A 27,602-nucleotide genomic window follows, 5' to 3' on the forward strand; every position below is an offset into this window, starting at 1 on the left:
TATCCCTTTTCCTGCGCCCTCTGTCGACCTACGCTGAAATTGGTTTGGGAAGGCCAGTGAAGTAGGCGAACATCATTTTATCGTGCTTTGCTTTCTCGCCTTTCGCAGAAATTACGGTTTTCACAAATTGAAGGTTTGTGGCAACCTTGTGTTGAGCAAGTCTGTCCAAGCTGCGCCATTTCCCAAACAGCGTCGGCTCACTTAATGTCTCACTGTCACGTTTTGGTAATTCTTGCAATACTTTAAAGTTTTTTATTACTATATTTGTTAGGGTGACCTGTGATCGGTGATCTTTGATGTTACTGTTACGACTGGCTAAAGGATCAGATGATGGTTAGCATTTTTTAGCAGTTTTTTTTTATAATTTCATTTTTGATTTTTTTCTTTGACCCATGAGTTATTTAGAAGAGTGTTATTTAGTTTCCAAATACTTGGAGACTTTTTTCTCTTATTTCTTTTATTTATTTATTTATTTTTGGCTGCATTGGGTCTTCATTGCTGCGCGGGCTTTCTCTAGTTGTGGCGAGTGGGGTCTACTCTTTGTTGCGGTGCGTGGGCTTCTCATTGCAGTGGCTTCTCTTATTGCGGAGCATGGGCTCTAGGCTCGCGGGCGTCAGTACTTGTGGCATGCGGGCTCAGTACTTGTGGCTTGCGGGCTCTAGAGCGCAGGCTCAGTAGTTGGGGTGCATGAGCTTAGTTGCTGTGTGGCATGTGGGAGCTTCCTGGACCAGGGCTCGAACCTGTGTCCCCTGCATTGACAGGCGGATTCTTAATCACTGCGCCACCAGGGAAGTCTGCAATAAAGTATTATTAAATTAAGATATGTACTTTTTTTTTTTTTACACATAATGCTACCCCACACTGAATAGACTATAGTATAGTGTAAACATAACTTATGTGCACTGGGAAAGAAACAAACAAAACTCCTATGACTGGCCTTATTGTGGTGATCTGGAACCGGACCTGCAGTACCTCTGAGGTATGCTGATACTTGAGTGACGGGAGTCAAAACTGAGAGCAGAGGTTCTCTAACTCTGGTTTCAATAAGAAATAGCTGGTGAGACTGTGTTAAAAATTCAGGTTCAAACACACCTAGTGCCCAGATCTTAGTTTTTAATACTGTTCTCCAATAAAAGTAACCAGGGCTCCTTGGATAAATGGCTGGTTCTAGGACTGGGCAGGAAATTATACAGGATGTGCTTAGAGCATCTTGTAGTTCCAGAACAGAAGTCTCTCAGCCTCCATCTCGTTGTCTCTCTCTCTCTCTCTCTCTCTCTTTCTCTCATACACACACACACACACACGCACACACACACAAATGGGGTATGTCAAAGAGACACAAGAGCCAACTGAAAGAGCTCCCAATAGTCAAAGCTGGAACAATTTGAGCAACAAAGTAGCACTGGATAATAACCCAGTCTATAAAATCTCCATGAGCCCATGCTGATGTAAATGAATGACTGAACAAGTAAATAAATGGCCGTGCATAATTCCAAATAATTTATGTGGCTATTCTGCCCTCAAGAAGTTGAAGCATGACTCTTCACACCTTACGCATGAACTGTGCACAGTGACTTCCTTCCACAGATGAGAGTATTGTGGGCGGGGACTAAGTTTACAGTGTAGAAACATGACAAACATTGTCAGCCAGGTGGTGGAGTTTAACATCAACAGTGATAAGTCACACTGATACTGTGTACCCTTAATAACATGTGATGACAGTGGCACTTCACTTCTGCGGTCTTCCTCACCCTCTGATCATGAGAAATAAGACAAACCCCAGTTGAGGCACATTCTCCAAAATACCTGACCACGACTTCTCATAACTGTCATCAAAAACAAGGAAAGTCTGAGAAACTGTCACAGCCATGAGGAGCCTAAGGAGATGTGACAACTAAATGTAATGTGGTGTCCTGGGAGGATCCTGGCACAGAAGAGGGACATGAGGTAAAAATTAATGAAATCTGAATGAAGGATGGACTTTAGTTAATAATAATATGGCAATATTGGTTCATTAACTGTAACAAATGTACCATACTAATGTAAGATAATAATAGGGGAAACTGAGTGTGGGGTATATGGAAATTCTCTATACCATCTTCCCAACTTTTATGCATATCTATAAACTATTCTTCTAAGAAAGTTTCTTTAAAAAAATTTAAGTTCCAGGGCCCTACCTCCAATAATTCAGATTAGGAAAGTCTGTGGTGGGGTACAGGAATTTGCATTTTTTACAGGACCCCTACATGATTACGATGCAGATAATTTGGGGTTGAGAAAACACTGTTTTCTGGGGGTGGAGTTTGGCTGGGGGGAGGTAATTCACAAGAAACCTTTGCCCAACTCTCTTCTTACCTTCAGAGATTCTTCTGGACCACCCACTTGTGGTTGACACTGTATTCTGACCGCAGATAAGATGGGGGTGAGTTTGGATAACCACGAACAGTTTGGGTTCCCTGCCCCTCTAAGCAGCACTATTGTAAAAGTTTCCATTTGTTTAAAGCTGTTAAGTTTCAGCTTAATTTGTTACGCAGCAATAGATAACTAATATACCACCCGACCATGAAGCCAGAGACTTTCATTTCCAGTGTCTCGGGCTTCACTTGTTATGGAGGGCGGGACCCACACAGTGACAGCAACAGCATGAGTGCTTGTTAAGTGGCTCAACAGCATGAGTGCTCAGGTCATACGGGGCACCTGCCAATATCCGATTTACATTTTTCTCATCAACAGATATATGGGGGGCTTCCCTGGTGGGAAGTGGTTGAGAATCTGCCTGCCAATGCAGGGGACACGGGTTCGAGCCCTGGTCTGGGAAGATCCCACATGCCACGGAGCAACTGGGCCCGTGAGCCACAGCTACTGAGCCTGCGCATCTGGAGCTTGTGCTCCGCAACAAGAGAGGCCGCGACAGTGAGAGGCCCGCGCACCGTGATGAAGAGCAGTCCCCGCTCGCTGCAACTAGAGAAAGCCCTCGCACAGAAACGAAGACCCAACACAGCAAAAATTAAAAAAATAAAAGTTAAAGGCATTAAAAAAACAAAACAAAACAGATATATGGGGGTAGGCGTTTTCCATCCCAGTTACGGGATAAGAAAACTGAGACTCAAACAGGGAAAATGACTTGCCCAAGGTGGCAAAGAAGGAAGAGCCAGGCCGTAAATTCTGGTTCATCTGATGCCAGAGTCCTTTCCCCACCCACAATGCCCGCACCACTTCAAACTCAACTTCCTCCTCTGCTCCTCCCTCCCCGTCTTTTCAGATTTACTGAGCTGAAAGCTGGCCCTTCTGTGAAGCCTCCTGACACCACCGTTTACCCTGCTCCCCTAGCCAGTCCCTCCGAAGGCAGCACACAGCTATAGACACAATCACGCCTTTAAGCCATCAATCCTCTGATGTGTCCCTCTTCCTCATCTCAGTCAATAGCATCTACTCAGTTGCTCAAACCCCAACCTGCCATGCCAACCTCGATCTGTCCTTTTCCTTACCAGCTCTCCCTGTGACGTGTGACCCATCAGCAAGTCTGAATCTACTTCTAACGTGATCCCTAATCCTTGTGCTTCTGGCCTCTTCACTGCTACTCCAGCCCCGGCCACCGTCTCCGCTGAGAGCCTTCCAGCTCCTCTCCAGGCTTCCCGTCTCGCCGCCCACGGCCCCCACACAGCAGCTAGAGCTTTGAACAGCCTCCCCTGGTTCCCGTGGCAGAGTCTGCGCTTTGCCACACCGTGGCCAGGAAGCGGGTCTCAGCCTCAGCAGCCTCCTCAGTGTGGCTTCCCACCCCCGCGCCATCCACCTACCAGCGTCTGCCACTCCCTGTCACTCCCTCGAACTTGGCCCCCTCCTGTACTTTCCTCATGTCGCTTTGTGGTGGACACAAGGTCTGACTCCCCAGTGGCTATTTCTGCTTCCTCTTCTTTTCCTGGCAAATGGGATTCCAGTTTTGATCGGGTGACAACAAATTTGAGGGAACACACTGGTTCTCCCCAGTCCTGGAACTGGGGAGAACCAGGGGGGAACACAACTTGTGCTTTTGTCCTGGAGACAAATCTTGAAGGTCCGGGATAACGGTGGCCACTTCCCTTTCCACTGCCAGGGATCAGTTTAGAAAGAGCACGGGCTACAGTTCTGGCCGAGGAGACGTGAGGGGCGTTCTGTTGGGCGCTGCTACAAGCTTTCCTCACTCTTAAAAAGGGGAACAAGGAAGGGAGGGAGCTGCTCTCTGCCCTGCACCCTCTGAAGGTTTGGGTGCTCGGCGTAGAAGAGGGGATTCTTGCTGCTGCTGCAGCCAACTTGCTGACGCTGGCCACTGCTGGCAGGCCTTGACTTCACCGTGGAGCCACTGGCACCACCACGTGTCCTGAGAGCTTAAACCTACGCTGACGACTCTGTTATTACGGCCAAAAGCACACACACTATAGATATCTAAACTCGCCTTTTTGCTGATTTATCACTGCTACCTTCCTGCTCCTAAAATGTAAGCTCTGTGAGGGGAGGGGCCTTGTCCCTCCATCACTATGTCCCCATCACGCGGACTGGGCGTTGTCTGGCACAGCTACAGTAGGTGCTTGATAAATGCTGGCTGCATTAATGTATGAGGCTCCTCCAGGGCAGGGACTCAGTTTACTCATCACTGTGGCTTCTGGGAGGGTCAGGGGCTCAAAAGCCTTTGCTGGATCAACAGGCAGGGAAGCCATAAGACAGCTGCTTAAGAACCCAATTTAATAAGATTTACAAGTCGACAGTACAAAAAAAACAATGTACAAGTCATGGCAAGACTAGGGACAGAATTCGAAGGCAGAGAAACCCCCGGTAAGGGGCCCCAACACGGTGAAGATCTGAAGGTATTTCCCACTGATTCTCTACATCTTGGCCTTATCTAACAAATGTAACCAAAGCCCGAAACTGAGGCTAAGATTGAAGAACTACCGAGATCTAACCTTTCCCTCCCCAAGTCTCTCTGCTCTGGAAGGAGTGGAACTGAAAGAAGGTGAGAGACTATTAACCTAAAGAGAACAGAGCCTCTGGCACAGCTGACAGGGCCTTCACAGCGGTCAGGTTACTGTGCGTCCCCTGCCTGCTCGTGGCCTAATGGCTTTCATGTCTGCAAGCTGGGCTGCCCGGTGGGGACAGTGACGGGGCCAGGGAGGCAGAGGGGTGCCTTGGAGTGGCTGAAGGAGACGTGACAGGGCTGGAGGTGCCCGTCCCAACTGGCTGCCTGCGCAGAATCACCGCTGCAGAGGGCTGATGCCAGCCCCTAGCTCGCCCTCCTCCTCCTCCTCCGGCTGGAAGGGCTCCACGGGCCACTTTGCCCTGACGATGGGCTCCACGTGGTCCTGAAGCCGGTGCCGCTTCATGTGGGCATTTCGACTCTTGATCTTGTCAAACACCCTGAGGAGGCACCAGAGGACACAGGGGTCAGAGCAGGGGGAGGCGGGTAGCCCTGAGGGGGGGACCCCAGGGGGCTTAGGGCAGGCGGCGTGGGAGCATCCAGGGAAAGGGCGGTACCTCTCACACTCCCGGCAGGGAAAGAAGCCTTGGCCCTCCCTGCTCCCCGGCAGCTCAGGGGTCCGCTTCGAGCTGGCATTTGGGCTGGAGTTGAGGGTGGACTCCCTCCTGTAACTCTCAGTCTTTGTCTTTAATTCGGGGATTGGACGGTGGCTGGGTCTATCCCGAGGGCTACGAGTGACCTGCAGAGGGGGCAGAGATGATGAAAGGGTGCTGACCGCCCTGCCGCCCTTCTAAGGGAGAAGCAGGTGTCCAGAGCACAAACGTCGTGGGGTGCAACCCCCCCCACCCCCGCCCATCTTGGATGGGCACTGGGCATCCAGATCCGCACTGAACTCCAGAAGCCCTACCCCGAGACCCTCTACCTTCGCTTCGGTCCTGTCTGCTTCATCCGGCTCTCTCTTGGCCCTCTTTTCTGGCACTGGGGCTCGGCCGCAGTCAGACTTCATCATTTTTTTCCAGATGTAGTAATATTCAACACACTGGGCTACAGTTTTTGTCTGGACCTAGTGGAGGAAGACAGAAGCCGGCTAAGGACAGTGCCTCAGGAGCAGCAGTGAGTATGGCCTTGACGCCCTAAATCCCCTCCCCATGGGGCCAGCTGCCACGTTTTGAAAGCCCTCCTGAAACGTCTCTCCCCTACGGCTTGGTATGCTCCTCTGCTACAGGGGACAGAGAATCACAAAGTCCTCCCGGGGATGAAGGAGTTCAGAGAGAAGCCACCAGAGTCAACACCATCTAAGCTCTGCACGCTCTGAGCAACAAGGCTGGCCCAGGAGCGCTTCTCTCCAGGAAAACGCACACAAAGGTACACGTGAGGACGCTCACTGTGACATCATGTGGAGCCACATGTCTACCGACTGGGACTAATTAAAGCAGAGTGTCCTTACGTGGTGGATACCTCGTAGCCTTACGCGACAGCTAGGCAGAGCCCTCCCAAAAACTGAAGAGGAAGGAATACTTCGCAACTCATTCCATAAGTTCAACATTTCTCTGACACCAAAGCCAGACAAAGATATTACAAGGAAAGAAAGCTACAGACCAATGTCCCTCATGAACATAGATGAAAAATTTTAAACAAAACTTTAGCGAATAGAATCCAACTCTCTCTCTCTATATATATATAAAGGACAATATACCATGACTAAGAGGAGCTCATCCCAGAAATGTGAGGTTGGTTTAACAATCTAAAATCAATGTAATTCATCATATTAAACTTAAAAAAGAGAAATCATATGAGCATCTTGATAGGTGCAGAAAAAGCATTTGATACAATCCAATGTCCATTGCTGATGTAAACTCTCAGCAAAATAGGAATAGAAGGAACTTCTCTTCAACCTGATAAATGATACCTACAAAATCCCTACAGCTAACGGTGGAGTGGTTTTCCCTCAAATATCATGAACAAGACAAGGATTTCCACTCTTACCACTTCTACTCAATACTGTACTGGTGGTTCTAGAGTGCAACAAGGCAAGAAGAAAAGTAAAGGCATCCAGGTTGGAAAGGAAGAAATAAAAGTGTCTTTATTTGCAGACGATATGACTGTCTATGTAGAAAATCCAGTGGAATCCACAAAAAAGTCACCCAAACTAGTAAGTTAGTTTGGCAACACTTCAGAACACAAGATCAATATAAAAATCAATTTTATTTCTATACATACTAGCAACAAACCATTGGAAACTGAAATAAAAAAGAACTCTTTATAACATCATAAAAAACAGAAGTACTTAGGAATAAATCTGACAAAAAAAATATGCAACAACTGTACACTATAAACTTTAAAACATTGCTGAAAAATTAAAGATTTAAATAGAGAGATATACCGTGTCCACGAGTCAGAAGACTCAATATTGTTAAGATAACAACTCTCCCCAGTTGACCTATAGAGTCAAAAACAGTACCAATCAAGTTCCTAGCAGGAATTTTAATTTTGAAATTGACAAGTTATTTCTAAAATTCATAGGGAAATAAAAAGGATCTAGAATACAAAAAATAACTTTGCAAAAGAATAACAAAGTGGAAGGACTAACATTTTCTGTTTTCAAGACTTAGAATAAAGCTACAGTAATAAAGACAGTATGGGAAGAGCTTAATAAAAGACAAACAGATCAATGGAACAGAATACAGAGCCCAGAAGTAGATGCATATATATGTGGCCAACTGATATTTAACAAAGGTACAAAAGCAACTGAGTGGAGAAAGTATGATCTTTCCAACAAAAGGTATTGGAACAATAAATATCCCTATGCAAAAAATGAACTCACCTCGTACCCCATACAAAAATAAACTTAAAATGGATCATAAATCTAGAAATAAAACCTAAAACTATAAAACCTCCAGAAGAAAACATAGGGGGAAATCTTTGTGACTTTGGGTTAGGCAAAGATTTCTTAGGTACAACACGAAAAGCACAGTCTATAAAAGAGAAACTAATAAGTTATGCTTAATCAAAATTAAAAATTTTTCTTCAAAAGACACTGTTAGGAGACTGACAAATTGCATATTGGGAGAAAATATTTCCAAAGCATATATCTGGATAAAGGACTGGTGTTCAGAACAAAATAAGAACTCCTACAACTCAATAAAAACACAGTCACTCCAATAAAAACATAGGCAAAAGATATGAACACACAGCTCACCAGAGAAGGTGCACATATAGCAAAAAAACACAAAGATGCTCAGCATCATTAGTCATTAGAAAAATGGAGTCAGATGCTACTGTACACTCATTAGAATGGCTAAAATTAAAGAGACTGAGCATACCAAGTGTTGACGAGGGTGTGGAGCAACTGAACCTTTCACAACCTGCTGGTGGGAGTGGGAAGTGGTATAGCCACTTTGGAAAACAGTTTGGCAGTTTCTTAAAAAGTTAAACATACATCTACTATAAGTTACCCTCATTCCCCTCCTAGGTATTTATAATCCCACCCCCATCCCCGCAAAAAAAAAAAAAAAAAAGAACCCAGTACATGTCTGTACAAAGACTTGTACGTGAACGTTCAGAGCAGCTTTATCTGTAGTCATCAGTAACTGGAAACCGCCCACAGGTGGATGGTTAAATGAACGGTGGTCCGTCCATACAATGGTATACTCCTCAGCAATAAAGGGATGAACTATGGGTACACACGACAACATGGATGAATCTCAAAATCATTATGTTGAGTGTAAGAAGCCAGACAAAGAAGATCACATGCTGTATGATTATTGCATTTATATAAACCTCTAGAAAATGCAAACAAATTTATAGTGACAGAAAGTAGACAAGAGTTGACTAGGGACCCGGGTGGCAGGAAGGAAGGGTTGCAAAGGGGCAGGAGGGAACTTTTGGGGGTGACAGATATTTTCATTATCTTGATCATGGTGATGGTCTTACAAGTGTATAAATATGTCAAAAACATTAAATCTTACACTTTGATTATGTGCAATTTTGCGTACATCAAGTTAAAAAAAGAGCAAAATAATCAGCAGGATATTAAATATATGATCTCATCCTTTTTTGAGAAAGTGCATACAGGTGTGTAAAATCCATATGGGCAGTAAATGCCTGTCAGGTTATCAATCAGAAGTAGGATTGTGGGGAGGGGCCTGGAGGGCTTTATTTTGAACGTGGGATTCATTTCTGTACTGTGGGGGTTGTTCAAAGCCACGGCATTTTAGTTGTCAACCGTTCACAGCATGAGCAGAGTGTGGCCCCTGACAGGCCCTGCAGTTTTAGCGCCTCGGCCGTGTGAGGGAGCCTTGTCTACACCAGCCTGCCATGTTCGCCTTACCGTCTTGTGTATCAAGTAGAAGTCCTTCTTGTGGGCACAGAACGCCTTCTTAAAGAGCCTCTTCTCTGTGGAGGTCCAGATGTCCGAACCTATTGGAGAAACAGCCAAGAGGAGGAAGGATGTTTCTCCTTCTGGGACCGCAGCCACGGCTGAAGTGCAGACTCCCCTCCTTTTTCAGGCCACCGAGCGCCAATTATATGCCAAGATTTCTGCTAAGCCCCTTACTTGCTTTACCGCACACAATCCTCACAAAAACTGTAGCAGGTAGGGGCTATGACCTTCCCCACTTGACGGGTGCAGCAACTTGAGGCTTCCGCTGGTTAAGAGACTTGCCAAGTGCAGGCGCGGGCCCCAGGTTGCCTGACTCCAGGGCTGGCGTGCTCAGCTGCGGAACCTGAACCCGCCCCAACCTGGCACCCCCCTTCTGGCCAGGCAGAGCTCATGAGGGAACCAGTGGAAAGGGGAAGGTTGGATCCAACTAGAGAACAGCACCCACTGAGTCCCCCAGAGAGGATGGGCCCTTCTGGGAGGGCAGGTGCAGGCCCCAAGAGAACTCCTGGAGGCAGAGCTTGCCATGGAAACTGACTGGCTCGCAGGGGCCTCAGCCAGGCCAAAACCACGTGGGCAGCCACGCTCCAGTTACCTGTGTAGTGATAGTTGGCGAGAGGGTGAGTCGGTGGCTTCTGGGGTCCTTTCAGTAAGAGGGTCTCCAGGGCAACCTGGAACGAGAGGAGTGGCGGGCAACTCTCTGAGGGAGGGAAGGTGAGGTAGAGGCCCGCCTTCATTCTTTCATTCATTCAGAAAACATGTGCAGCCCTCCCCAAAGCCACCCCTACCCCAGGGCGACTCAAAGTGTGGTCGGTCTGTGGACTGGCCACCAGCCGTGAACCACTTGGGACACATTGCCTACAGCACTAAGCGTACTGTTGAGTGCAGCTGACGTTACCTTTTTCATAGCAAGATTTACTTGAAGGAAACAGTGTGGACTTATTCTGGCACAAGCTCCTTATTTCTTCAAGGAGCAGCGTTTGGCGTGGCACTGCCCCTGCCCTACCCCATTTTATGGTCCTCATAGCACTAATCATTATCTATCACTTTTAAAAAATGTATTTCATGTGTTCACTCTCCTAAAATGTAAGCCCTGCAAAGAGAGGGCATCTGTCTTGCTCAACAGCGTAACCCCGGTCAGGACCAGCTATGCAATTTGCAGCACCCAGCGCAAAGTGGAAACACGGGGCCCTGTGTTCAAAAACGATTAAGAATTTCAAGATGGAGGCAGCAGAGCATTACACCCAGAACGGGCCCCTGAGCTGGCCCCAGCCTGATACCATGACACCACCAGGTATCAGGAGGACCCAGTAAATATGTGCTGATTGCTCTGCTGAGCACCCACCACGTGCCAGCCACTGCATCTCAGCTTGAGAAAAAGCACCATAGAGCCCTGACTCTTGGGTCTCCAACTCGGGTGATGTGACTTCTTCTCCCACTACACAGAGTTGGACTTCTTTCTTTGCTAAACTTCAGGATTGTGAGGAGGGTCCTTGGAGGAGGCAGAGGCATTTCTGTTGCATCAGAGGTTTTCACACACCATTTTTAATCAAAAAGTTAAAGTTCAGTAAATAAACCAGATTAATGCAGGCCCTGAGTTGCTTCTGCTAGGCACCCCGTCCCCAGTGCCGCTGAGATGAGGTAACGCTGGAGGAACCCTGGTGCTCTGCTGTCACCCCAGATAAATAACTGATTGAGCCCGTATGTGTGCATTTCCCCTACATTCACAAGGACACCACCAGTCCCAAAGCGACCAGGGAGAAGGGTGGGTTGCCAACCTTTGGTTCTCGTGAGCTGCAAAGCCCCAAGTAGAAGGCACGTGTCTTGCGCCTAGAGCCCCTGGCCCTAAGAGAGCAGGGAGCTTCCCACAGCTCCTCTGAGCCCACCCTCGCCTACACCTCACCTGGATGTTGCCCTGGGCTTCATGCAAGCAGTGCAGAGCGAGCTCCAGGTTGGTGCCCCCGCCCGGCATCACGCTGGAGCAGGCCACGTTGCAGAGCTCGGTCACTGTTTCCAGCAGGCAGCCCGGCAGCGGGAAGGAGAGGAGACACAGAGGGTCAGCAAGTGCCAGAGAGGAAACCTCCCCGACAGCACAGAGTGGGCGGGGGGCCCTGTCACCATCTCCCTCACCTCTCTGTTAAAAGCAGGCTGAGGGAAGGAGGGACAAGGAGGACAGGCAGAAACCCTGCTCCTGGCACCTGCTCTCGATGGCCTGGCCAGCTACTGGGTGAGAGGAGAGGTGGCGCAAGGGACTGCAGCACAGCAAAGCAGTACTGCACCGAAGGCCAGCTCTGCCCACCCCACCCCCGCCCGGGGGTCACTGCTTCTTGGTCAAGGTGAGAACTGGGAGGAGAAACCCCTTGGAGATGGAGGAGGGCCCTTGGGAACCTGGCCCCGAAGTCTCAGCCACCTCTATCCTGCGTCTCTGGGTTGGTCATCACATCTCCCCATGGCTTCCAGACCAGAGAAGCTACATGCTCGTCACTTCCAGCCAATGATCTGTCCTGGAGCTCTGGGATCTCAGCCTGAAACCGGCTTCCAATGTTGATGTGTCTGAAATGAGGCCACACACACAGACATACAAGACATATGTGTGTGACCAAGATGGGAAATAAAAGAGAGATGTGCGGTGAGCCCTGCTCTCAGGCCACAGCCCTGCTCTGTGGAACCCTTCGGCCATCTCTCAGACACCGGGAGTGCCCATCACCCCAATAGACACGCACAGGTATTCCACAGACCTCTTGCGGGATACTCTCTTCCTTCCTCCAGTTCGCTTCATTGCCAGATTTCTGGCCTCAGGCGTTTGGGGTAGGACAGAGGAGGTATGTGCTGATACCTGGTATGCTTCTACATCCAAGGTAACATCCATCTAGCCACAGTCCATGGCTATAAAAGAGTATCTCATTGTGACATCACCAATGCTACCTAGAACCCCAGGGTGCTGGGCATTCTGTCCACAGAGATCCAACTATGGTATGTCTGGACAGAAGGAATATTGGAGAAACACCTGGAAAAATCCACCACTTCTCTCCTAGAGAGGCTCTGGATGTAGACCTGACTTTCCCATGATGAAGGCTCCCTTGGGAAAAACCGACACTGGAATGCAAGGAGGGTAAAAGCATCCCCACTTTGGAAGGACCCTCAGGTTCTAAGTCTGTTCCAACTCACGGTTCAGTGCTGATCTTGGTGTTGTCCTTCACCACACAGATGCCAAAAGAGCTGTCCACGTGATCTGGAAAACACCCAAAGAAGAGCCTCAAGAGGACTGGCTAGAACTGCCCCGCGAGGCCCTTTCTGCCTGCCTTTCCAGAGCAGCTAAAAGCAGGCTCTTCAAGATTGCATGGTATACACATACTACTGTATATAGAATAGATCATCAACAAGGACCTACTGTATAGCACAGGGAACTCTACTCAATGCTCTGTAAGAACCTATATGGGAAAAGAATCTAAAAAAGAATAGATGTGTGACTATGTATAACGAAATCACTTTGCTGTATACCTGAAACTAACACAACATTGTAAATCAACTATACTCCAATATAAAATTAAAAATTAGGAAAAAAAAGATTGCATGGTATGGAGTTTCCTCAAAAGTTAAAAGTAGAACCAGCATATCCTGCAGCAAACCCACTTCTGGGTATTCATCCAAGAGAACCACAGTCAAGACCTCAGAAGGATATCTGCACTCCCATGTTCACTCCAGCACTATTCACAATAGCCAAGATGTGGAGACAACCTAAATGTCCATTGACAGATGAGCACGTAAAGGAAATGTGATATAAACATACAATGAAATACCAATTAGCCTTAAAAAAAGGAAATTCTGCAATATGCAACAACATGGATGACCACCGAGGACATTATACTAAGGGAAACAAGCCAGTCACAGAAAGAGAAATACTGCGTGACTCCGCTTATATAACGTATCTAAAGTAGTTGAATTCACATCGATATAATCAAAGAGTGGAATAGGGGTAACCAGGGGTTGGGGGAGTGGGAAATGGGAGGTTACTCATCAATGGGCATAAAGTTTCAATTAAGCAAGCTCTAGAAATCTGCTGTATAACGTTGTACCTATAGTCAACAATACTGTATTGCACACTTAAATATTTGTTAAAAGGGTAGATCACAGGTTAACTGTTCACATCACAATAAAATAAAATGAAAAGATTGCATGGAAGGGGGATAAGACTTCTGAAAAAGTAGAGTAAGGAACTCGGCAAGACAACAAATTTACTGATAAAAATCATTAAAAAAAAAAAAAAAAGAACAGTAAGCTAAAGTCTCTGCAAGTTGTCCTAAAGGCATACAGCATTTTAAGAAATACTCATTCAGGAAAATCTACTAAACCTTGGTAAGATCAGTGAGAGTCTGTGTCACTGGAGCCATGGCCCACTCCCTTACCCACCTAGCCCCCAGCTCTTTGTAATGGAAGCTCTACCCAGGTAGGTGCAGCCAAGGAGATGGGGGCTTCTTCTTCCCCCGGCTCCCATGCTTAAAGAATTAAAGTAAAATAAAAATTTCTCATCAAAGAGAAAATGCCATTAAGAGATGGAAATTATTTTTTAAAAAGAAACAAATGTGGACTTCCCTGGCGGTCCAGTGGTTAAGACTCCATGCTTCCACTGCAGGGGGCACGGGTTCGATCCCTAGTCGAGGAACTAAGATCCTGCATGCTGTGCGATGCAGCCAAAAAAAAAAAAAAAAAAAAGAACCAAATGGAAATAATTCTGGGATTAAAAAAGTACAATAACCAAAATAAGGCTCAACAGTAGATCTGAGCTGGCAGAAGAAACGATCAGCAAACCTGAAGCTAGAACAATGGAGACTATGAAATCTGAAGAACAGAGAGAAAAAAATGTAGGAAAGTGAAGAGAGCCTCAGAGAAATGTGAGATGTCATTAAATGCAACAATATATATGTAGTGGGAGTACCAGAAAGAGGGGAGAAAGGGACAGAATATTTAAAGTATTAATGGCTGAAAATTTCCCAAATTTGATGAAAAACAGTATGTATATCCAGCAAACTCTATAAACTCCAAGAAAGATTAAACACAAAGAGCTCTACATCCAGACATAACATAGGCAAAATGTTGAAAGCAAAAATAAAGATAAGATCTTGAAAGCAAAAAGGGAAAAACAATTTGTTACATACAAGGGCACTACAGTAAGATTAACAGCTAACTTCTTAACAGAAACGATGTAGGTCACAAGGCAATGGGATAATATATTCAAATTACTGAAAGTAAAAAAGGGTCAACCAAGTATCTTATATTCAGCAAATTATCTTTCAAAAATGAAGGTAAAATAAAGACAGTCCCAGATAAATAAAAACTGAGAATATCTGTTGCTGGCAGACCTGTCTTACAAGAAATATTAAAGGTGAAATATTATTCAGCCGCAAAAAGGAACAAAGTACTGATACATACTGCAACATGGATGAAACCTAAAAACATCATGCTAACTAAAAGGAGGCATTCATAAAGGACCACATACTGTATGATTCCACTCATATGAAATATGCAAAATAGCCAAATCGATAGAGACAAAGTAGATTAGTCGTTACCCATGGCTGGGGGTGGGGAGGATGGAAAGGAGGGGCTGCTAATAAGTACAGGGCTTCTTTGGGGGATGATGAAAATTTCTGAAAACTGATGGTAGTGATGGTTGCACAGCTCTGTGAATATACTAAAAACCATTAAATTATATACTTTAAAGGGATGAATTGTATGGTATGTGAATTATATATCCCTAATAAAAATAAATACTAAAGAAAGTTCTTCAGATTGAAAGCAAATGACATCAGATGGTAACTTGAATTCAAACCAAAAAAAAAAAAGCGAAGCGCTAGTAAATCTGGGTAACTATAAAAATCAGTATGATTGCATATTTCTTTTCTTAAGTGCCTTAAAAAACAACTGCATAAAACAATATGTATTGTGGGCCTGTAACATATAGAAATATAATATATGTGACAGTAACTGCACAAGGAGCACAGCTGCATTGGAGTAAAGGAATATCACCTCAGACAGTAACTCCACAAGAATAAATGAAGAGATCAGAAATGGTAAATAAGAAGGTTAATATAACAACCTCTATAAATCATGCTTGCTTTCCTTTATTCTCTCAGGTTTTTACATGAAATAAAATTATATAAAGTAGTAAACATGACCAGTAAGGTATTACTGGGTCTCTCACATATAATAGCAAAAGAGTTAGAAGGAATAGAGCTAGATAGGAGCAGTGTTTCTATATTTCATTGTTAATGAGTTATTACACATCCTAACAGATTCTGATAAGACATATATTTTAAGTCCTAGAGCAACCACTAAGAAATGACTAAGAAAAAGTGAAAAATTAAGGAATTAAAATGTTAACACTAGAAAATACTCACTTAATACAAAAGAAAGCAGGAAAGGAGGAACAGAGGGAGAAAAAGACATGTAACATATAGAAAATAAAAAGCAAAATGGCAGATGTAAATCCAACCATATCAATATAACATTAAACAAGAATGGATTATACAAACCAATCAAAACGCAGAGTTTGTAAGACTGGATAAAAAAAACACATGATCCAACTAATGGTGTCTATAGGTAACATGCTTTATTTTCAAAGACACAAATAGGCTGAAAGTAAAAGAAGAGAAAAATGTATACCAAGCAAACAACAACCATAAAAGAGAATGGAATGGCTATACTAATGTCAGGCACATTAGACTTTAAAACAAAAAATATTACTAGAGATAATGATAAAATTATTCTAATAATGTCAAATGATATCACAATCACATCATAATAATAAAAGGTCAAGCCATGAGGAAGATGTGACAATTACAAACATATACACACCTAAAAACAGAGCCCCAAAATACATGAAGCAACAAACGACAGAACTGAAGGATGAAATAAACCATTAAAAAATAATAGTTGGAGATTTCAATACTTTCAACAGTGGATAGGGCAACTAGGCAGAAGATGAACAAGGAAATTGAAACTAACTAGACAAAACAGACAAAATACAGCATTCCACCAAACATCAGTAGAATACATTCTTCTCAAATTCACATGGAACATTCTTCAAGACAGACCGTATTCTAGCCCATATAACATGCCTCAATAAATTTTAAATTTTAAAATAAATTTAAGGGAATTCCCTGGCGGTCCAGTCGTTAGGACTCCACGCTTCCACTGCAGGGGGCATGGGTTTGATCCCTGGTGGGGGAACGGAAATCCTGCAAACCGCACAGCACAGCCAAAAAAATAAAAATAAATTGAATAAATTAAATTTAAAAAGAAACAAAGTATGTTCTCTGACCACAAGAGAATTAGATTACAAATCAATAAAAGGCAGCAATTTGGAAAATTCATAAATATGTGAAAATTAAGCAATACATTCCTTAATAATCAGTGTATTAAACAAGAAGTGGAATGATAAATTAGAAAAGACTTTAGCTGAATGAATATAAAAACACAACATACTAAAACTTACAAAATGTAGCTAAAGCAATGTTCAGAAGGAAATCTATAGCTGTAAAATGTCTGTATTAAAAAAGAAGAAAAATCTCAAATCATTTATGGTCAACTGATTTTCCATAAAGGTACCAAGACAGGGCTTCCCTGGTGGTGCAGTGGTTGAGAGTCCGCCTGCCGATGTAGGGGACGCGGGTTCGTGCCCCGGTCTGGGAAGATCCCACATGCCGCGGAGCGGCTGCGCCCGTGAGCCATGGCCGCTGAGCCTGCGCGTCCGGAGCCTGTGCTCCGCAACGGGAGAGGCCACAACAGTGAGAGGCCCGCGTACCGCAAAACAAACAAACAAACAAACAAAATAAAACCCCACAATGAGCTACCACTTTACACCCACTAGGATGGTTATAATAAAAAAGACAGATAAGAAGTGTTAGCAAGGATGTGGAGAAACTGGAACTTAAATACAACGCTGGTGGAAATTTAAAATGACCCGGCCATTTTGGAAAACAGTCTGGCAGTTCCTTAAACGGTTAAACATAGTTACCCTTTGACCCAGCAATTCCACTCTGAGGTATATACCCAAGAGAAATGAGGACTTATGTCCAACAAAAACTTATACATAAATGTTCTTGACAGCACTATTTGCAATAGCCAAGGGACGAAAACAACCCAAATGCTCGTCAACTGATGAATGGATAAATAAAATGTCGTCTGTCCAGAGAATGGAATATCATTCATCCATGAAAAGAAATGAAGCACTGATGCATACTACAGCATGGATGAACCTTGAAAACATTATTCTAAGTGAACAAACTAGACACAGAATATCACATATTGTATGATTCCAATTATATGAAATGTCCAGAATAGGGAGACCCATAGAAAAAGTAGGTTGGTAGACTGGTGGTTGCCCAGGGCTGAGGAGCTGGGGGCTACAGGGCCTGTGTGTAACCGTTCGTGGATATAATCTTCTGGGGTGATGAAAATGCTCTAGAATTAGACTGTGGGATGGGTGTACAATCCTAAGAATACACTAAAAAAAAACACTGTACACTTTAAATGGGTGATTCATATGGCGTGTGAATTATATCTCAATAAAGCTGTTTAAAAAATTACTCGAAAGGGCAGGCAGAAGGGTGGTTAGGCTAAATGGCGTCTATTTTCTTTCTGGCTACAAAATTATAAGCACCTAGAAGGCTGCTGGTCCCAGATGGTCCTGGGATAGTTCCGAACAGCAACGGGACCCCCAGACCAGACCCAGGCGTAGGCCAGAAAGAATGGCTGGACCAAATTCTACAGGGGGCGGGGGTCTGGCCCCCCGCAGGCCCGTCGTGGGGCGATCAACCTCACTCACCAAGCATGGCGCTGATGAGCCTGTCGGGACGGGCCTGAGCAGATGTGGAACAGAGAGTGTTGAAATACAGCCCAGAGCCCTCCCGGATGGGGCTGAGCATTGGGGGCGGCGTGTAGGGAGGGCACTGGGACAGTCCCTTCAGGAGGCGGTCCACCAGGAACACGGGCGAGCGCAGGCAGCTCTGGTGGCACCCTCCCGGGCCCGGCTCCCCAGATGTGGAGGGCGGAGGAGGGATGAGCAGTGCCTTGGGCCGGGGGAGCTTCTTCCGCTTCCTGTGTTGCCTGCTCTCCTTGCTGTCTCTCTCTTCCCCGTCCTTCTCCTGTCCCTGGAGAAGAAGAGACTTCAGAACCACAGGGGTCACCTGAGGCCACCGGCCCCAGAGCTCAGTCCTCAAGATGGCCTGAGAGTGGGAAAGGGTACTGACCAGCCAGACGCACACCCAGCATGGCCGTGCCCAGAGTCCTCAGCACAGGAAGCCGGGCAGGGCCACCACGCCTGAGCCAGACTCCAGACCCTAAGCTGGGCGACATCTGACGCTGGAGCCTTCTCAGGCACCCACACCCCCCAAGGAGAGGCCCTCACTCAGACCATTTTGGAAACTCATGTCCGTTGTTAAAGTGACTGGCACTTAAAGTGTGGGGGCCAGACGGATGCAACAGCATGACAAAAGGAAAACCTGTTCTCCTCAAAATGACAGCAGCTCCTGCGAGACAAACAGTGGGCTCCATGCACCCCGTCCCCGAGTCCAGCATGAACTTCTCCAGGTGGGGTCTTCCAGCACAGGCTGAAGAGACGATGGCTTGAGCTTGCTACACTCTCTCTTACCTCCACGCAATCTCCCCTCCTCTCTGCCCATCTTACCCCTCCTCATCCTCCAGCTCTCAGCTGCAACACCCGCTTCCTCAGGCAGGGTCTCTGGTGCCCCCGGGGCTCCCAAAGCTCCCTCTCCCAGCCCGGCCCGTTCTGGGTCGTCAGTGTCCGGGGATGGGTCTCTCTACTCCGCTGGGCTGGGAGCCCCAGGAGACGGGGGCAGGCCTGTTGTGGTCGCTGCAGTGTCCCCAGCCCTGCCCAGCACAGGGCCAGACACAAAGGAAGTTCACTGGAGGCTGAATGGATGAATGAACACGCAAACCAAGCTCTTCTGGAGTCAGGATTTGGGGGCTTTTCTCACAGCTCCCACTGGCAGGTGGAAAGCAGCTGGAAGGAAGTGCACCCACCTTGCTCTCCGGGGGATGGTTCGCTGGAGCCACAGGCACCGACACAGGGACCACCAAAGGGGCTGCGGTCATGTTGTCCAAGGACTTCCTGGCTCCCGGGGGACTCTGCCTGTCCCCCTCCGGCCTCAGCACCTGTCTTGGTGGCTTGCAAAACTCCATGCCACACACCTACACACAGAGAAGAGCCAGCCCTTTAAGAGACACAATAGGTAGAGAGCAAGGGGCCCCTCCAGAGCAGCAGAGCCCTGACTCCTGGCCCCCAGCCAGGCTCCCCGCAGGAGGACGGCTCCATCCTGAGATGAATGGCAGCTTCGCGCCCCTTCACCTGCGGCTCCTGCTTCCCTCGAGGTGACGGCCACTGGTCGCTGTGAAAACACATGTGGCTGCTCAGCCCTTTCTCTGTATAAAACATCTGGCTGCAATTCTTGCAGACGTAAGTGCTCCTTGGCTCTGCCCAGTCTGTGGGACCACCATTGTGCTGGTTACTGTGGGGAAAAAAGGGAGAATGGGACTCCGTCCCCAAACACTGATCCTCTGACAGCTCTGGACGAACCCTAAGAAATGGAGATGATGCCCCCGATTCTCCGTGGCCTGGTGCTCGCCCCTTCAGGAGTGAAGCATCCAGAGCTCGCTCCCCCAGAGCCAGCACATCAAAGCCACCAGAGGACTCCCGAGGGGCTTCTGAACTTACCAGCCACCTGCCATGTTCTCCTCCTTCATCGGGTCGGGGAGCCGGTAGATATTTCCACCCTGAAGACGAAAATACATCTGAGCCAACATATCAGAAATGAGATGCAAGAGTGAAAACTATAAGACTTGGAAGAAAACACAGGTGTAATTCTTGGTGACCCTGGAGTAGGCAGTGGTTTCTTGGATGACTCCAAAACCAAACAAAAGACAGAACGTATTGGACTTCATCAAAACTTACAACTTCTGTGCTTCAAAGGACATCATCAAGAAGTGAAAAGACAGAATAAGAGAAAAAAGTTGCAAATCATGTATCTGATAAGGGATTATGTATGTTTATGTATCTATAATACGTAATGAACTCTCACAGCTCAATAATAAAAACACAACCCAATTTAAAAATGGGCAAAGACTCTGAATAGACACTTATCCAAAGAGGATATACAAATGGCCAATAAACAAATTAAAAGATGCTCAGGAGTATTAGCCATCGGGGAAATGCAAATTAAACCATAATAAGATTATCATTTCCCACCCACTAAGGTGGCTGTCATAAAAAGAACCAACTGGACAATAACAAGTGTTGGTGAGGATGCAGAGAAACTGGAGGCCTCATACACTCTGGGTAGGAATATAAAACAGCACAGCTTTTTGGAAAAGTCTGGCACTTCCTCAAATAGAATTACCCTATAGCCCAGCAATTCCCCTCCTAGGTATTTCCCAAGAGAAATGAAAACATACGTCTAAACACTAATCTGTACACAAATGCTCATAGCAGCGTTATCACAATGGACAAGAAGTGAAAACAACCCAAATATCTATCAGCTGATGAACGGATAAATAAAATATGGTGTATCCATACAATGGACAAATTACTTAGCAATAAAAAGGAGTGAAATTCTGATCCATGCTTCAACACAGATGAACGTTGAGAACATCCTGTTAAGTGAAAGAAGCAAAAGACACAAAAGGCCATGTAGCGTTATGATTCCAATCACGTGAAGTGTCCAGAATAGGCAAATCCATGGAGACAGAAGGTAGATTCATGCTTGCCAGGGGCTGGGAGGGATGGAGAGATTGCGGGTGACAACCAAGGGTGTGGGGTTTCTTTTTGCGGTGATGAAAGGGTTTTGGCAAAGAGTGGCGATGGGTGCATGGCCTTGTAAACATACTAAAAACCACTGGATGGTACACTTCAAAATGGTGAATTAGATGGTACGTGAATATTAAAGCTGTTAAAAAAAAAAAAAAAGAGGAGGAGGTAGCTGTGGTGTGACAGGAAGGATGCTGGACCTCGGAACATCACGAAGAGAAGTGGCCGAGCTCTCTGCGCCCAGGACCTCGTGGGCACGATGTGGGAGGACCCAAGCTGCTCCACAAGGGCAGACTGGTGCCAGGCCTGCAGCAGGGGCCAAGTCGGACTTGTGGACCTGTGATTCACAACCAGAAAAGACACAGCATTTCACGTATGAATATCAAGGGCAAAGGAGCTCTGCCTTTACATTCTCAGAAGAAGTGAAGGAGGCAAATCCAAAAGGAAGCGAAAGGCAGAAAGAAAGCAAATAGAAAAAGTTTAGTGAAGAAACATGACACAAAGTGTCTCTGACAACTCTAAAGCCCTGTTCTGTTTTGTGTGTGTGTGTTGCAGGGCGGAGGGTGATGGGAGGAACCATCACTTCTCTGGACCTTCATTCCCCCCTCTGTAAACAAACTGCATCAGAGGATTTGCTGAGGTCAAATACAGTGCCTGGACAAGTTAGAAACGCGGAAACAGGTAAGGACGAGACTCTGCCTCCTGCATGGTCAGGTCCCGTGAGAGGGCCCTGGTACCTGGATCCTGTTGAATATCGTCAGCTTGGACTTGGAGTCCCAGGGGGGATCCGCTGGAGGCCCGGCCGACGACGAGAAGGAAGCCATGGCTACCTGGCTTGGAGAAGCCGCACAGCGCATATCCATTTTCACCTTCTCCTTCCGGAAGCCTGAAAAGCGCTGGGCCCTGGAGTTGCCAGAGGAGAGCCTGTAGCCTCCGCCCCGGGAGCAGGCTGGGCCCTTTTCACCTTTCGTGGCCCCGGAAGCCATGCCACTCTCAGCCTGGGCCTGCTTCCCTGGGAGGCGGGCTCTGGATGGCTCCTCCCCTCCTAACTGGGTCTGACGCAGGCCCCCGGGGGAGAAGATGTCCCCCAGGTCCAAGGTCCCTTTCGAGGATCTCAACTGCTTGGCCAGAGAGGAGATGTCTGGGTTCCCAGGGGGGTCCAGGGACGACGCTGTGAGGGCAGGTGGAGCAGCAGCCACTTTTGGTCTTCCCTTTGTATCCTGGCTCACGCTGCTGGGGGAGGCCTCTGTGGGGAAAGCGGGTGTGGATTTTCTCCTGCAGGCTAGGGATCCCTCTGGCTCAGGGTTCACGGGGTCAGCATGGAGAGAGTCAACAGTGGGCGCCATAGGTGGGGGCTGCTGTGGCCACGGCCCCTGCAGTGACTTCAGGGCAACTTGCTTGCCGTCGGGCGTGGGAAGCTGGGAAGAGGCAGCGGTCACCTGGGTGTGGGAGAAGATCCGCTGGGACTTGATCATCTGGAACACCTGCATCTGCTCGTGGCTCACCAGAGACTCCTGAGACTTCAGGAACAGCTGCCGCAAGAGCGGCGTGGCATCCGACGGGAGGCTGCCGGACTTCGGGCCGTCCTGGGGGCCAGACTCACCAGGGTTCTGCCACGAGAAGGGGTTGCAGTCAAACTTGCTCTTCTTGGAAGCCGAGGAGTCGTCTTCCCCGCTGGTGCTGGCATATCTGGGGTCACCCGAGGCTTCCTCCGGTGCCTTCAGGAGCGTGGGAGGGAAGGGCGGCGTGTCCTCCGGACTGGTGCCCCGGCTGGGTGAGGGCTGCCCCGCAGGGGAGTCACTGCTGAGCCTGGGGCCAGGCTCGGAGCCCTCCCAGGACAGCACTGCAGAGGGCTTGTGGACAATAAACATACTGTTTCCGTTGCTCTTAGGGCAGCCCGACAGGTTTCGGAGCCACTGGAAACTGTGGCTTAATGGCTGGGAACTGGTGGGGACGGTCTGGCCACGGAACAGAGGCAGGCAGGTGGGCAGGGGAGCGCCCTCGGGCCAGCCCTCCAGGGATGATGGGGGCTGGAGCAGCGGCAGCTCCGGCTTGGCTGGGTCAGGGCCGCTGTTCTCCACTGCCCGCGAGCGGGCGGCCGTCCACACGTCCGTCGCAGGCTCCTTCTGTGGGGGCCGGGGCTCCTCGGGAACCTCAGTGCCCAGGGCTCCTGGGGCCGCCGGGGTGCTGGCTGGGCCGCAGAAGGAGGGCCCTGGCGAGGGCAGGCAGGAACAGGCCGTGTTCCTCCCGTCGCCGCTGTCTGAAGGCCCTCCCGGGGCTGGCCCGGCAGGAGGGATCTTCTGCTGGACGATGCTGCTCATGATGCAGCGCAGGAGGTCTCGGTTGGGCAACAGGGAGCTGGGGGATGGGGCTTCCGGGGGCACCAGGGACCACAGGCTTGCGGGTGCGGGCTGGCTGGCCACCTCCTCCGGGGGGGCCTCCTTGAGGATGCACAGGCCGTGCTGGACCTCGTAGTGCCGGCGCAGGGAGCGGTAGTCGCAGTAGCTCTTGCTGCAGCCCTGCTCAGTGCACACAAAGGGCTTGGTCTTCTGGTGGGTGAGCATGTGCCCCGTCCTGGAATCACATGAGGAGGAAGTTAGCGGGTGTCTCGGCGTGGGTCACCCACTGCAGGAACCCAGGCGTGTCCCCGGGGGCAGCAGCAGCGCAACTCAGAAACTGTGCTCAGACCCTATGAGGAAAGACCCCTGCTACAGTCAAAGCCATCTGGAAGGGGGAGCCCTTTCCCTCACCCTTAAGCAAACCCCTAATCTGAGATTAAAAAAATCAGTGGGAGCCAAGTCAGAGTTCCCCAAAGTGGGTTCCTAAGGAACACTAGTCCCCAGAGTTGCTCCCTGAGGACTTGGGCTCAGCTGGCAAATAAGTTTTGAAAAAACACTGTTTACTTCTTGTAGGTTCATAGTAGCAAACTGAAAAGCCACAGAGTAGATAAAGAGATATCTGTTTAAATTTCCGTGTCTCTCAAACTTATTTGCCCACAAAACCATTTTTTTAAATAGCCCCTTTTAGCATCCCCAAGAACCAGAGAACCAGAGTTCTGAGAACGCACTTGAGGAAATGCTAACTTGGGGATGATCCTTCCTTGAACAAAGGAGTCTTTGCCTTCCCATAGGATTCCTCTAGACAGCTACCTGGGAGCCCCACAGCAAAAAAAAAAAAAAAAAAGCCAAATTTGCCTATAATTTCTGCAAATATAAAAGAATGCAAGTATGTTATTATATTTACATCATACTTATATCTACATTAATATATTATAAATATAAACAAATGGGTAAATCACCCTCTGGGTTCTCAACAATCCTACTCCGGATGGTTCTAATCAACGTGGCCCAATAAATAATAAAACCCTTTCCCAAATGTGGACCGTTGGCCTCCACCTGAGGGAAGCAGCAGAGAGGGGATCCGGAGAACCACTTTCTAGCCCTAACTGTTACCAGCTTGTGACAGGAGTAAATCATTTCCCATCCTTAATGGGGAGAGGGGAGAGGATAAAATGAAAGCAGGATTCATCGAAACCCTCAGTAAAGGCTGGGCGAGCTGTAAAAATGCAAGGGATCGTCCTCTCCCACTTACAAGTCTCTTGGTTTGAAAGTCTGTCTCTCTTCCCTCAGCAGCAAGAAAAGCTTATCATTTCTAAGACATGAAGAACAAACAGAATTCTGCTCCTAACTCTTATACTGAGCTTGCTTTTTAAAGTCAAGTTAAAAAAAAAATGGAGTTAAAAAAAGGGGGAATTAAAAAAGGAAAAGAAAGAGTGAACACTCCATTGCCATGTTCTAGAAACAGGCATTTCAGAACCCCTCACGCCCTGGTGTTCTCCCAACATATATTCCTCACGGAGTGCACATCTGTTCTGCTCAGACACCTACCAGGGACTCTGAAAATTTCTCTACAGAGTTAGCCCAACTCCCTCCGTGACAAAATTGCCTCTGGAGTGTGTTTTTAAAGCACAAGAGTCCTGTCTGCAAATCACAGCAGCGCTCTCCTCACTGGAGTGAATTTGGAGGCTGGGGAGGGTGGGCTGTCCGGGGCGGTGTAGGCCCTGCCCCCACAAACACTGGCCGTGGGAGGAGCACAGGTCGCACACACCTGGGACACCCGACGGTGGGGGGGGTGGTGCAGGTGGATGGGAGGGGATGCAAAAGAACCAGGAACACGCCCAGCCCCCAGCAGCCCCCTAAACAGACGTCCTGACCAGACTCCTACATACAGGTGGTCCTGACGCTTAAAGGCCTTGCTGCAGATTTTGCACACGTGTCTCCTTTCCTGGCTGTGCGTCAGGTAGTGCTTGCTGAGAGAACTGGCACTGCTGAACACCTTCCCACAGAGGCTGCAGTCCAGGAGTGGGTTCTGAGGGGAACTGTGCTGCCGCTTTCCTTTCCTTGTGCTCCCAGACGTGGCCCTGCCTCCTTTGTCAGCCTCTTTGGGCACCTTGAGCACGCCTAGCCCCAGGTCTAGACAGAGGGAGAAAGCACAGGTTATGACATCCGGGGACATCGGAGTCCGGGCGGAAGCACTCTACCACCCTCGGACCAACTTCAGAAGCTGAGTCCAACTCAGGGAATTGGCCAAGAACCCCAACTTCAGCAGCTTCACTCGCAGAGACGACCAGGTTTAGCACCAGGTGAGGGGGAGAAGGGACCCTGGTCAGGCCACCCCTCCAGGGCAGCACCCAATCTTGAAGCCACACTTGGGGCTAAGGGAAGGGGCAGCAACAGTCTGAGCGCTTCCAGGACAGAGTGACACGATGGGCAGGGCTTCATGACGGTAACATCAACAGCACACTTGCAAGTGCAATCCAGAAATGTACAATGCAAAATCTTAGAAAAGTTTAAGTCCTTTCTCCCAGCCAATTCCACTCTGGGTTTTTTAATTAAGGAAATTAACGCAGATCTGTACAAATTAACGGAGATCTTGCAGTTAACTGCAAGTGAGTTAACTGCAGCATTGTTTTTCCTGGTGAAATGTGAGAAACCACCTAATAACTGACACAAGGGCAGGTGGGTGACTGCATTCTGGTCTCAATGGTCTATGGCGCAGGCATTTAAGATAAAACTGTAGGAAAATATCCGATGACGTGAAAGGATGTTCATGCTGTACCACTAAGTGCTGTGCCACTAACAAGAGGACTGTTGAAAAACAGAATGATCTAGTCTTTAAAAGGGAAGAATAAATTTGAATAGAAACAAACAGAATGGGATTGATTGGTAGGATCATGGATCAACTTAATTTTCCTTTTCCTGTATATCTGAATTTTCCATGTTTCTGTACTCCTTGGGTAAATGATAAAAGGTATTTCCACGAATCACGTCATCAGAGGAACAAGTGAAGGGGCTGGGAATGTCCGTGTGGGAGAGGGAGATGTCTTCAAGTAGCTGAAGGGCCAGGATGTGGAGGAGGGAGCAGATTGCTTCTGTCTTGCTACAAGGGGCAGAGCTAGATTTGATGAATAAAAGGTAAAGGGAGGGATTTCCCTGGTGGCGCAGTGATTAAGAATCTGCCTGCCAATGCAAGGGACATGGGTTCGAGCCCTGGTCCAGGAAGATCCCAACGTGCCGCAGAGCAACTAAGCCCATGCGCCACAAGTACTGAGCCCGCGTGCCGCATCTACTGAAGCCCACGCGCCCAGAGCCCGTGCTCCGCAACAAGAGAAGCCACCTCAATGAGAAGTCCATGAACCGGAACGAAGAATAGTCCCCACTTGCTGCAACTAGAGAAAGCCCACATGCAGCAACGAAGACCAAACGCAGCCAAAAATAAATAAATAAATTTATATTAAAAAGATGTACAAAAAGAAAAGTATAGGGAAGCTGATTTTAAATCACTAGAAACGTAAGGACAGTGGATACAAGAACTAAGAACTCTGCAGGCTTGCTGCTGTGTACCCAGCTCCTGGGATTCCCATTCTTGTACTCGTAGGCACGCAGTAACTGTTGGATGGATGAATCATGGAAGATTTTTCTGCCCCTTAAGATGGATTAGACTGCCTCACGCGATAGCAAGTTTAGAAACTGCCCTTCATCTAGGATGCAGCAGAGGCTGGACCCAAGAATCCAACGGGTCAGGGCGTGGATATTGCACCAAAGGACCCCAAATGCTAATTCTCTGTGGCTGAGATGTAGCTTGAGAGACACAGCAGAAAGGAACTTCGACTCCCATCCCAACTCTGTCTCTGGCCATTTGTCACTTAACCTGCCTGGTCTACATCTTCTTCATATGAAAAACTGCTGGGTCGAGGGGTCGAATGATTCTAACAATTTAAATGAGGGAAAATAGGACTCCCATGTGGTAAAGTCCTTGCCTTGCTAACTTACTTTTAAAATGCTCATTAGAGGACTTCCCTGGTGGCACAGTGGATAAGACTCCGTGCTCCCAATGCAGGGGGCCCGGGTTCGATCCCTGGTCAGGGAACTAGATCCCACATGCATGTGGCAACT

At 47.7% G+C, this 27,602-nt stretch overlaps 1 protein-coding gene across 4 annotated transcripts in view; it reads right to left on the reverse strand.

Annotated features, from left to right (window-relative positions):
- Positions 1–4,704: 4,704 nt before the first annotated feature.
- The window catches only part of ZNF541 (zinc finger protein 541), a 37,033-nt gene continuing 14,135 nt past the window's right edge, over positions 4,705–27,602 (reverse strand). For 2 of the 4 annotated variants that reach the window (XM_029237065.1, XM_029237071.1), the window contains 14 exons: positions 25,376–25,619; positions 21,885–23,721; positions 20,059–20,117; positions 19,693–19,852; positions 19,368–19,535; positions 18,151–18,475; positions 12,495–12,558; positions 11,737–11,879; positions 11,230–11,333; positions 9,922–9,997; positions 9,279–9,367; positions 5,871–6,011; positions 5,506–5,687; positions 4,705–5,388 (listed from right to left, as the gene is read on the reverse strand). In XM_029237065.1, the coding sequence (XP_029092898.1) occupies positions 5,226–5,388; positions 5,506–5,687; positions 5,871–6,011; positions 9,279–9,367; positions 9,922–9,997; positions 11,230–11,333; positions 11,737–11,879; positions 12,495–12,558; positions 18,151–18,475; positions 19,368–19,535; positions 19,693–19,852; positions 20,059–20,117; positions 21,885–23,721; positions 25,376–25,619 (3,755 nt within the window). In that variant the 3' untranslated portion in view covers positions 4,705–5,225. Of the gene's footprint in view, positions 5,389–5,505; positions 5,688–5,870; positions 6,012–9,278; positions 9,368–9,921; positions 9,998–11,229; positions 11,334–11,714; positions 11,880–12,494; positions 12,559–18,150; positions 18,476–19,367; positions 19,536–19,692; positions 19,853–20,058; positions 20,118–21,884; positions 23,722–25,375; positions 25,620–27,602 lie in introns of those variants that run through there. The other 2 variants (XM_029237076.1, XM_029237083.1) reach the window with 2 other exon arrangements.

Source organism: Monodon monoceros, unplaced genomic scaffold, assembly GCF_005190385.1.
Source record: "Monodon monoceros isolate NGI ecotype Baffin Bay Population unplaced genomic scaffold, NGI_Narwhal_1 Super_Scaffold_10, whole genome shotgun sequence".
Lineage (NCBI taxonomy): Eukaryota > Metazoa > Chordata > Mammalia > Artiodactyla > Monodontidae > Monodon > Monodon monoceros.